This window comes from Oncorhynchus keta, chromosome 2 (genome assembly GCF_023373465.1).
Source record: "Oncorhynchus keta strain PuntledgeMale-10-30-2019 chromosome 2, Oket_V2, whole genome shotgun sequence".
In the NCBI taxonomy this organism is placed as follows: domain Eukaryota; kingdom Metazoa; phylum Chordata; class Actinopteri; order Salmoniformes; family Salmonidae; genus Oncorhynchus; species Oncorhynchus keta.
Genome location: NC_068422.1, coordinates 40,772,859 through 40,785,575, shown reverse-complemented (window position 1 = coordinate 40,785,575; position 12,717 = coordinate 40,772,859). Strand labels below are relative to the sequence as shown.

The 12,717-nt window shown below is 41.2% G+C and overlaps 1 protein-coding gene across 1 annotated transcript; it reads left to right on the top strand.

Moving 5' to 3' along the window:
• The first annotated feature begins 6,762 nt into the window (after positions 1–6,762).
• LOC127909368 (protein LDOC1-like) lies at positions 6,763–7,125 on the top strand. Its single transcript, XM_052470332.1, has one exon. It carries the CDS (start codon positions 6,763–6,765, stop codon positions 7,123–7,125), a length of 363 nt encoding a protein of 120 aa, XP_052326292.1.
• Positions 7,126–12,717: the final 5,592 nt, after the last annotated feature.

Below are 12,717 nucleotides of genomic sequence, written 5' to 3'. Positions count from 1 at the left end.
TGATGCAACGGTAGCTAAAATGGGGAAGAGGTCTGTCTGTAATAAAATGCTGCTCTGCTTTCTTGACATCACTATCAACAAAACAAGTCTTACTGGCCCTAGTTTTATCACACCTGGACTACCGCCCAGTTATATGGTCAAGTGCCAGGGTACATAGGCAAATTGCAATTGTCCCAGAACAGAGCAGAACATCTGGTCCTTACTTGTACACGGAGAGCCAGCATTGATAATATGCATGTCAATCTCTCCTGGCTCAGGGCTTTATCTTTGTGAGAGGTATTGACATTTAGAAATTACCGAGCTGTCTGTTTAAGCAACTAGCGCACAGCTCAGACACATAAATACCCCACAAGACATGCCACCAAAGGTTTCTTCACAGTCCCCAGGTCCAGAACAGACTATGGGAAACGCACAGTACTGCATTGAGCCATGACTACATGGAACTCTATTCCGCATCATGTAACTCACTCAAGCAGTAAAATCTGATTTAAAAAACACCTAAAACTAAAGCTTATGGAACAGCGCTGACTGTGAAGAGACACACACATAGAGGCACACACACACACACACACAGCATTTGCAAACACATGCTAACACACACACTCTACACACATACATTTGAATATTGTTATTGAGCTGTATTATTGATTTTGTATTGTATATATGTTATGGTAGAGTAGTGTGTAATAATGTGTTGTGTTATGTATTATGTAATTGTGATTGGACTCTCATCCATCTACACACATTACCCCATAATGACAAAGTGAAAACATCTTTACATTTTTTTTATATGTATTGAAAATTAATTGTAGAAATATATAATTTACATAACTAAATGCTTTTTCTGCTAGCTTGCTACATTTGACGCTTTGCTTCAAGTCATGGGACCGGTTGTATCTTAGAGATATTGTCACATTTGTTTAAAGTCCCCAACAACCGGATGTCCTGGTTTTCAGGAGAAATGGAAAAAGAGCCTATGAGGAGACTTCTGATTTTGGACTTTAACAAGGTGACACTCCATCTTAACTCATCCTATTGGAGTTTTACTGGATTGTTTGAACAGTACTTACAAATGGAATTTAGAATGGTCATACCCACAGAAAAAGTCTCATTTATCAAAAAAATCCTATGAGTGTCATACACACACTGGTAGGAGATAACCATAGATAAATACCAATTGCTCTCAGCCTCTGTCCTTGTGCATGACCTTGGCTGTTTGTATTTCTAAACGCTCAGGTCTGGGGTTATGGATGTGCCTTAGGGGCTTGGCCCGCCCTACTGTACCTCCTTGCCCGTCAAAATACAATTTTGAAATATTGATAATTTATATGACCGAGACGCGCGCCAACAGAAAGAAGCATCAATCCCATTTAAAGCATCCTAGAAAGTGAAACAGCGCCCCTCTGTCTCAGTATGTGTAGACCATTTATCTGATGCCGTCTGGACCAAAATAGTATGGCATGTCATACTATTTCTGTCCAGACAGCATCAGATAGACAGGCTACATACAGAGCAGCACTGTTTCGCTCACTCAGATGCTTTCTCAGGTGACATAGTTTCAGCAGAGAGGAAGAGGCGAAGCAAGAGAGTTAACTTGCCAATGGGTTTTCATGGTCATAATATGCAGACTTAAGCTTGTCGCTTGCCTTCCCACCTTTGGGACAAAGAGTCCCATTATTAGGGCTGAGTCATGAGCATCTAATCATTATATACTGATCTCTAGTTTCAGCCTCTTGCGAACTGGAAAGGAAAGTTGGCGGGTGCACAGTGCATTGGTAGGATTCTGAATTCCCCCAAAGTACATTGATATTTCACCAAAATTATATACAGTAATTACTCCTGTATAAATAAAGTCATTTATAATACTTCATCAGGGCGCATGACGCTTTAAAAAAAAACATAGTTGTGGATTGTTTCAAATCCCAATTGTGTAGGCCTATGCCTATTTGGGAAGACCGCAATTTGTGAGTGTGTGTGGCAATAGGTGGGAAGATAATATGTTTTCAGTAAAATATAAATGTTGCAACAAGAAGAAGGGGAGGGGTGTGTGGTAAAGATATGGCGCGTCTCTCTCTAGAATGCATGCACTCAGCTCTCCAGAATGCACTCAGCTCTCCAGAATGCACTCAGCTCTCCAGAATGCACTCAGCTCTCCAAAATGCACTCAGCTCTCCAGAATGCACTCAGCTCTCCAAAATGCATGCACTCAGCTCTCCAGAATGCACTCAGCTCTCCAGAATGCATGCACTCAGCTCTCCAGAATGCACTCAGCTCTCCAGAATGCATGCACTCACTCTCCAGAATGCATGCACTCAGCTCTCCAGAATGCATGCACTCAGCTCTCCAGAATGCGCTCAGCTCTCCAGAATGCATGCACTCAGCTCTCCAGAATGCATGCACTCAGCTCTCCAGAATGCATGCACTCAGCTCTCCAGAATGCACTCAGCTCTCCAGAATGCACTCAGCTCTCCAGAATGCACTCAGCTCTCCAGAATGCACTCAGCTCTCCAGAATGCACTCAGCTCTCCAAAATGCATGCACTCAGCTCTCCAGAATGCACTCAGCTCTCCAAAATGCATGCACTCAGCTCTCCAGAATGCACTCAGCTCTCCAAAATGCACTCAGCTCTCCAGAATGCACTCAGCTCTCCAAAATGCATGCACTCAGCTCTCCAGAATGCACTCAGCTCTCCAGAATGCACTCAACTCTCCAGAATGCACTCAGCTCTCCAGAATGCATGCACTCAGCTCTCCAGAATGCGCTCAGCTGTCTCCCACCAATTTTTGCACATTGTTTGTTTCCTTGTGGGAATTGTTTGCCCTTTGATTGTTTACTTTCGATCAATTCCCCATTACAAATGTCACCAGTAGGCCAAGTAAATGTACTGTTAATCCCTCATCATTTGGTTACATTCATTTCTGTTAATGCATGTATTAATTACAGTCATTTACCATTGTCATTCTGGGACTGTAATCATTGTTGGGGTGGCAGGGTAGCCTAGTGGTTAGAGCGTTGGATTAGTAATCGAAAGGTTGCAAGTTCAAACCCCGAGCCGACAAGGTAAAAATCTGTCGTTCTCCCCCTGAACTGTTCCCCTGTTCCTAAAATAAGAAGTTGTTCTTAACTGACTTGCCTGGTAAAATAAATACAATGTTTTGGGAGTTCACAACCTGCTACACTTGTGAGAAACAAGTTTTTTATTTCATAACCATTACGAGTTTTGTCAATTTTTTCCATTGTCTTTTGTTTGGACTGCTCCATGTGAGCAATGAGAATGTGTCAAGTTTTTCTTCCCTTACCAGAAAAAACAGGCTCCTGGCAAACAGTTAAACCAAACCTTTGCAGCAAGCTCATATTTTCACATGCAAATTAATTTTGTGGAAAACTGTTGCGGAAAATTTGCAGCAACTTGTGAACTTCTGGCAAACAATTCTGGGAAACTTGTGCATGAATATGCAAATTAAATCAGGTTTTTGGTCACTGTGTGTTAAACAACATTGATATGTATCTACATAAACCAAATAACATAACTTTAAATGGACTTATATCACAGACATAAAAAACTAAACATACTAAATGTACTAAATACCATGTATTCAATGTCATTAACAGATGGAAAATGAATTCAATACAACTTGAATTTTTTTTATTTTACTAGGCAAGTCAGTTAAGAACAAATTCTTATTCTCAATGATGGCCTAGGAACAGTGGGTTAACTGCCTGTTCAAGGGCAGAACGACAGATTTTGTACCTTGTCAGCTCGGGGGTTTGAACTTGCAACCTCCCGGTTACTAGAACAACGCTCTAACCACTAGGCTACCCTGCCGCCTCAAATAATCAGTATGCTAATGAAGAAAATAGAAAAGACTGGATATTTCCCAAATAAATAGTTTATTACATTTTTTTTATGTAGCTACAACATTTACATGAGAGAAATGTGAACACTATGGGGATGTTGACCGTAGGATGTTTAAAGAGTCAACTACAGAATTATTTCCATGAGCCAAGTGATAACCTAGCAATACATTAACCAATGGAAGTTTCAAAGATAGTTAACAAAATGTTAATAATTAAAACAACAAACACTGAATTTAAACCCAGTTCAGAACTATTGCCTTTCTGAGTAAACTTTGGATATGGCGGCCCTGCGGAAGTCCAAAAGCTGATTGAACGCGTGCACTGAAATAATCAGAAGACAACAAAACTAAATTAACATACTGAAAACAATTACTTATTGGTTTAATTCAAACCAGCGAGCTTCCAACCCAGCACCTTGGGTTGAGCGCTTGACCCAACTGCTGGGTAAATTAGACTATATTGCTGCGCTACCCTAGTGTGTTAGGTTCTGACATAAACCTAGCACATTGGGTAATTCATGTAATCCGTGGGTTATTTTCAGTGTCATCTTAATTTCTATTTTGTTTGCATATTTTTGCCTTCTCTACCACCCCCCCCACACACACAGACAATTATTCCACAATGTTGAATTTCAAATAATGAATTTACCAGTCAAAAATGTGGACACAGCTACCCATTCAACGTTTTTACATTTTTACATTGTAGAATAATAGTGAAAACATAAAAACTATGAAATAACACATCTGTAATCATGTAGTAACCAAAAAAGGGGTAAACAAATCAAAATATATTTTATATGTGAGATTCTTCAAATCAGCCACCCTTTGCCTTGATGACAACTTTGCATACTCTTGGCATTCTCTCAACCAGCTTCATAAGGTCTATTTCAATTAACAGGTGTGCATTGTTAAAAGTTAATTTGTGTAACGGGTGCGTGTTGGTGGCAGGGAAGTCAGGCGCAGGAGAACGAACTTGGTATAAACGGAGTTGTTTAATAAGTGCTGACAAAATTCCAAAAACCAAAATATACAAAATAACAGAAGTGGGTACAAAACCCATCGGAAAGCCAACACATAACTTTCACATCACATACAATCAAACAATCTCCGACAAGGACCTGAGGGGAAACAGAGGGTTAAATACACAACATGTAATTGATGGGATTGGAACCAGGTGTGAAGGAAGACAAGGCAAAACCAATGGAAAATGAAAAATGGATCAGTGATGGCTAGAAGGTCGGTGACGTCGACCGCCGAAAACCGCCCGAACAAGGAGAGGGACCGACTTCGGCGGAAGTTGTGACAATTTGTGGTTTTGCTTACCTTCGTTTGAGCCAATCAGTTATGTTGTGACAAGGTGGGGGTGGTATACAGAAGAAAGCCCTATTTGTTAGAAGACCAAGTCCATATTATGGAAAGAACAGCTCAAATAAGCAAAGAGAAACGACAGTGCATCATTACTTTACGACATGGAGGTCAGTCAATTTCAAGAATTTTGAAAGTTTCTCCAAGCGCAGTCTCAAAAACCATCAAGCGCTATGATGAAACTGGCTCTCATGAGTACCGCCACAGGAGAGGAAGACCCAGAGTTACCTCTGCTGCAGAGGATAAGTTCATTAGAGTTTCCAGCATCAGATATGTCAGCCCAAATAAATGCTTCACGATGTTCAAGTAACAGACATATCTCAACATCAACTGTTCAGAGGAGACTGTGTGAATCAGGCATTTATGGTCAAATTGCTGCAATGAAACCACTACTAAAGTATACCAATAATAAGAAGAGACTGGCCTGGGCCAAAAATCATTAGCAATGGACATTAGACCGGTGGAAATGTGTCCTTTAGTCTGGAGTCCAAATTGGAGATTTGTGAGACGCGGTGTGGGAAAACGGATGATCTCTGCATGTATATTTCCCACCGTAAAGCATGGAGGAGGAGGTGTGATGGTGTGGGGATCCTTTGCTTGTGACACTGTCTATGATTTATTTAGAATTCAAGGCACACTTAACCAGCATGGCTACCATAGCATTCTGTATCGATACGCCATCCCATCTGATTTGGGCTTAGTGTGACTATCAATTGTTTTTCAACAGGACAATGGCCCAACACACCTCCAGGCTGTGTAAGGGCTATTTTACCAAGACAGAGAGTGATGGAGTGCTGCATCAGATGACCTGGACGCCACAATACCCCGACCTCAACCAAACTGAGATGGTTTGGGATGAGTTCGGACCGCAGAGTGAAGAAAAAGAAGCCAACAAGTGCTCAGCATATGTGGGAACTTCTTGAAGACTGTTGGAAAAGCAGTCCAGGTGAAGCTGGTTGAGAGAATGTCAAGAGTGTGCAAAGCTGTCATCAAGGCAAAGGGTGGCTATTTGAAGAATCTCAAATATAAAATATATTTTTTATTGTTTACCACTTTTTTGGTTACTACATGATTCCATATGTGTTATTTCATAGTTTTGATGTCTTCACTATTATTCTACAATGTAGAAAATAGTAAAAATAAAGAAAATACTTTTGACTGGTAGTGTATTTATATTCTGGACTCTGACATTGATCGTTCTATTATTTCTAAATTCCTTTCTTTAATTTTTTTTTAGATTTGAGTGTATGGTTTTGTATTTTTAGGTATTACTGCACTGTTGGAGCTAGGAACATTGTCACACTCTGATCTGTTTCACCTGTCTTTCTGCATGTCTCCACCCTCCTTCTGCCTGCCCTGACCCCGAGCCTGCCTGCCGTCATGTACCTGCATGACTCTGACCTGATCACGATCCCCTGCCTGTCCTCAACCTGCCCTTTGCCTGCCCCTGTGTTTACAATAAATCATCTGAGAACTGTACTATCCGCCTCCTGTGTCTGCATCTGGATCAAATCCTGAGTCGTGATAGTACTAACTGGCCATGACTGACCCGGCAGACTCAGACCAGCTCCACAATGCTGTCTCCCAGCAAGGTGCCACCATTGGAAGACACAAGGAGTTACTGCATTGCCTTATGGAGGGGCTCTTTACCCTGGCAGTCTCCCAAGAACCCCGCTTACCTCCTCCGGAGCGCTACGCTGGAGATTCTGGAAACTGCCGGGCCTTTCTCTCCCAGTGCTCCCTCATCTTCGAGCTGCAGTCTTCTTCTTTCCCCTCTGACCGCTCAAAGATAGCGTATCTCATAATGCTGATGTCTGGGAGGGCACTCACCTGGGCTATGGCGGTGTGGGAGCAACAGTCTGCCGTCTGCCTCAGTCTGGAGGAGTTTGTGGCAGAAGTATAGAAGGTGTTTGATTCTTCGTTGTCCGTGAGAGAGGCTGCTCCAGCTATGTCAAGACTCCCGTAGTGTGGCAGACTGTGGTCCTCAGTTCATCTTTCAATCACCCACGTGGGTATACGCTCATAAAAACCAATGAGGAGATTTGAGAGACTTGCAGCAACCAAGTTCTATTTTACGCGTACGCTTTCTGTATGTGTAAATTTATTTTGCAACGCTCGTGCACACGCACATTTGACGCTAGCAGTGTGGTCAGCATTTAAGTCTGAATGAGGCCATTTGTGTTTAGAGAGAAAACGTCTAGGAATGAGTACAATCCCTAAATACTTTGCTGATCTTTCCAGCACTAATCGGTTAGTTTGGAAATGTTGTGAAACTAGATTCCTTGGTTAACTGATCTTAAACAGACACTGAGATCTCACAAGCTCTTACAAGCATGTATACAACCACACATACACAAATAAATACAAGCATTCACACACGACACATGCAAGGACAAAGACAAACATGAGACAGACAGACAGACAGACAGACAGACAGACAGACAGACAGACAGACCTTATGCTGCATGGAGCTCTAGTCCAGCACAGGGGGGTAAGTCCCTAGAGCAACCTGTTGAGGTCACAGATGGGTCAGTGATAATATAATTTTTTTCTGGGAAATCAGGAAAATGGCAGAATTCTTTCCCTCATCACATCCGTTGCCTTGTACAGAAAACTGCCAAAAATACAGGAAACACTTGAGTAAATGAGAGATTACCAATTACATTTTTTTGCCAAAAGAGATACAGTATATCTGGTTCACTATCAGAGAAAAAAAGTAGCACTGGATGCTTTTACACAGTCAAATGTTATAAATAATTACATCAATATATAATTATAATTACATCAATATATAAAGAAAAATGTAGCAATACAATAATGTGAGATCTGGGCTCTGGTCAAAAGTAGTGCACTACAGGGAATAGGGTGCCATTTGGGATGAGGCTTAACTAACCACACACTATAGCATGAGACTAGATTCTTGATGTGTTGAATTTATGTTAAATATACAGGATTCGAACATTCCATTCCGGCTGAACAATGGATATGTAGCATTTTGCAACAAAATCAGTTCTAATGCACATCTAAAATCTGTTAATAAAAAAGTCTAAGGACAGTAATATTTTACACACACATAAAGGTACGCATAAGTATTCATTTCTGATGAAAAAACACAAATGTGAAAAATGTGTGGATCTAGCATTTTGGAACTCTGCATATCTTCTCACAGGATGTAAATACAACAAGACGTTTCACATAGCGACCATCTGTAGTTTTTCGTTTAAAGACACAACAACAACATTCTGCCTTTGAATATACTAAGTCTGCACAGTCTCAAAATAATAGTGTCTCACAAGTAAATCACTGTGGGGCCTGGGGAGCATATCAAGTTCGGACATTGTGCTTTTTTTCATATGTGATTTCCTTCCACCAGCTGTAACAATGGGAGGTTATAATTTTATTTTCCATTCCAAATAAGGGTTGACTGTCACTAGTTGTTCAGCGGCTCTGCTGGACCGGAATAAGGCAAAGTGGTGCCTGGGAGCAGTGTTTGTGTTTGTATGTACAGTACCAGTGAAAAGTTTGGATACACCTACTCATTCAAGGGTTTTTCTTTATTTGTACTATTTTCTACATTGTAGAATAATAGTGAAGACATCAAAACTATGAAATAACACATATGGAATCATGTAGTAACCAAAAAAGTGTTAAACCAACCAAAATATATTTAATATTTCAGATACTTCAAAGTAGCCACTCTTTGACTTGATGACATCTTTGCACACTCTTGGGATTCTCTCAACCATGCATTCCAGGTTGTCACCTGATGTCTTCACTATTATTCTACAATAATAGACACACACACGCACACGACACACACACACACACACACACACACACACACACACACACACACACACACACACACACACACACACACACACACACACACACACACACACACACACACACACACACAACATGCTTTTATACAATTATAAAAAAATTTGGTATGGATAAAGGGAAACTTATCACATTTCCTGGACGTCTGAATGTTATTCCAGTCACCCAAGTCACAGACTGTTCTCCTTGCTACCGCACGGCAAGCGGTACCGGAGCGCCAAGTCTAGGTCCAAAAGGTTCCTTAACAGCTTCTACCCCCAAGCCATGAGACTGCTGAACAATTAATCAAATCGCCCCCCGCGCTATTTACATTGGAACCCCCCTTTGGTTTTACACTGCTGCTTCTCACTGTTTATTATCTATGCATAGTCACTTTACCCCTACCTACATGTACAAATTACCTCGACTAACCTGTACGCGCGCACATGAACTCAGTACAGGTACCCCCTGTATATAGCCTCGTTATTGTTATTTTATTGTATTACTTTTTATTTTTTACTTTATTTAGTAAATATTTTCTTAACTCTATTTCTTGAACTGCATTGTTGGTTAAGGGCTAAGGTCTACACCTGTTGTATTTGGCGAACGTGACAAATAAAATAACATTTTATTTGAAATTGCTCTGCCTGTGTCATTGGATGATGAGAGGAGAGAGAGGAATGGATGATGAGAGGAGAGAGACACTGAAGGATAGTTTTGAGGTATGCCAAACCCCCACATACAAACATCCGCCAAGTATGCAGGAAATTGAGATTCCTTTCACGCACTGATGCAGCATAGACATATAATGGAACATAATTTCCCATTTTAATAAATTCACTGTGTGTGTGTGTGTCTCTGATGAACTGAATAGCTGTGGTTTGGGGCCTGTATTTCGAGAAAGGCCCGTGTGATGGACCACTATGTGTCTCGCTCTCACACACATCATCCCCCCAACACACACAGGCATGCACACACACACACACACACACACACACACACACACACACACACACACACACACACACACACAGTAAATACCTAAAAATGGTGCTCCCATAGCTCTCCGTCACAGACCAAACTTTTCATGCATCTGCTTTCCTCGGGCTGACTGTGACTTATCATTTCTGAATGACGCTTCATAAACACACAAACATGCACACATGCACACGCACACACAACATCTCTCTCTCTCTTTATCTCTCTCTCTCACTCTGTTAAACACAAACATTGAAAAACACAAGGACAGCAGTGGGAGAGTAGGTGAGCCATTTACTAACAGGTCTGATTTAGCTAGTCATTACCTAGTATTCAAATAGATAATACTTGCAAACTGGGTGCTGACATTGGGAAACCCAAACAAAGATACAATCGTGAAGATAAAAATACAGGCCCGGATTCAATCTGAATGCGGGTTTCGAGCATCGCTGCTTTTAAAGATGGAATCAGCATTAGGGGAAACATCGACACTGTTCGCACCGGCCCCATTGTTATTGTTTTGGTTTTGTTGCCTAAGACCTACATATTTTGCAGTAGCTCTCTTTGTGGCTTGTAATATCCCAAGCAGAGCTAATATGGCACAAATGGGTTTTCTCCCTGGTTGGTCATTCAAATGGTTTTTCTCCCAGTGTACCGTGAATAGGATCTCTGTGAACACGGGAATAGACCTTTAAAAGCCACAATGCCTATAACCTGTGATCAGATTGAATCCTTTAGACCTTAGTTGAGTTGGCTTTCAGAACGTATACTGTTCTAAGCACACTCCTTATGATTGGTCGATCCACTGCCACATCCAATGGGTGAAAACGTTGTCCATGACAGCACAGCATATTGGATTTTTCTAATTTTCTGTTTTGGATTTTCTAATTTTCTGTTTTGGTTTCAAATGTTACATTTTATTTTGGATTTTCTGTGTTGTATTTCCAATAGGTGATATATTTTTGGTTGGGACAGATTTTCTGAGTGCTCCCCTGAAGCTTTGTTGGGTTGGTTGGGGTTAGTGAACTGAGCCTCAGAACCAGCTGGCCGAGGGGACTCTTTTCTATGGTCAACTCATTTAAGGGCTTTGTAATGGTAGGAGTGGGGTTGACTTGTTTGTAAATTATTCTAGCATTTGGTGGCTATTTTTTGAATATTTATCAGAAGAGGGAATTCTCTCTCTCTCTCTCTCTCTCTCTCTCTCTCTCTCTCTCTCTCTCTCACCCACACAACAAAATGAAAAAATAATCACCAGTACATTGCCTTCCCCTTTGTGTTTGTAGGCGAATATTTAATGTGATAGTAGAGCCAGAGACATTGTGTACAGGGGTCCCCCTGCTCCCTCTCCCTGGACCAGGGCTATCGGTTAAAGCTGTGGAGCCATTCAACAGGAACACACACACACACACCAATTTACAGCTGATTATCAAGTTACCATACAGACCCAACACAGGAGGACTCTAATGATAAAGACACAGGGAAGCCTGTTTGAAGCAGAAGCGTGTACAATGAATTGGTGGATAAAGTCAAGGATGGATGGTTGCGTCATCCAGCAAGTTAGAGTAGATTTTTACTCCTGGTGAGTCAGTTTCCTCTTAGATCTCAGTCAGAAAGGTAGTGTGTGTGTGTGCCTGTGTGCCTGTGTGCCTGTGTGCGTGTGCGTGTGTGTGTGTGTGTGTGTGTGTGTGTGTGTGTGTGTGTGTGTGTGTGTGTGTGTGTGTGTGTGTGTGTGTGTGTGTGTGTGTGTGTGTGTGTGTGTGTGTGTGTGTGTGTGTGTGCGTGTGTGCGTGTGTGTGTGTATTAAAATATTTCTCAAAGTTTCTGTCCTTTTAAATATAGAGCCACTGATCCAGTGTGTGTCATCTGTAGTGTGCCTTCAGAAAAAATTCACACCCGTGGACTTTTTCCACATTTCGTTCCACTTTTTGCCGACACAAAATACCCCATAATCTCAAAATGGAATTATGTTTTTCAAAATATTTATAGATTAATCAACAGTCATCTGTAAGGTCCCTCCGTCGACCAGGGAATTTCTAACACCGATTCAACCACAAAGACCAGGGAGGTTTTCCAATACCTCGCAAAGGGCAACTATTGGTAGATGGGTAAAAAAACGCAGACATTGAATATTCCTTTGATCATGGTGAAGTTATTAATTACACTTTGGATAGTGAATCAATACACCCAGCCACTACAAAGACACATGCGTCCTTCCCAGCTCATTTGCTGGAGTGGAAGGAAACTACTCAGGGATTTCCCCTTGAGGCCAATGGTGACTTTAAAACAGTTACATAATTGAATGGCTGTGATGGGACAAAACTGAGGATGGATCAACAACATTGTAGTTACTCCAAAAGACTAACCTAGATGACAAAGTGAAAAGAAGGAAGCATTAACAGAATAAACATATTAAAAACATGCATCCTGTTTGCAACAAGGCACTAAAGTTATACTGCAAAAAATGTGGCAAAGCAATTCACTTTTTGTCCTGAATACAAAGTCTTATGTTTGGGGCAAATCCAATACAACACATTACTGAGTACCACTCCTCATATTTTCAAGCATAGTGGTGGCTGCATCCTGTTATGGGTATGCTTGTAATAGTTAAGGACTGCGGTTTTTCAAGATAAAAAAGAAACGGGAAATCAAATCAAATGTTATTGGTCACATACACATGGTTGGCAGATGTTATTGC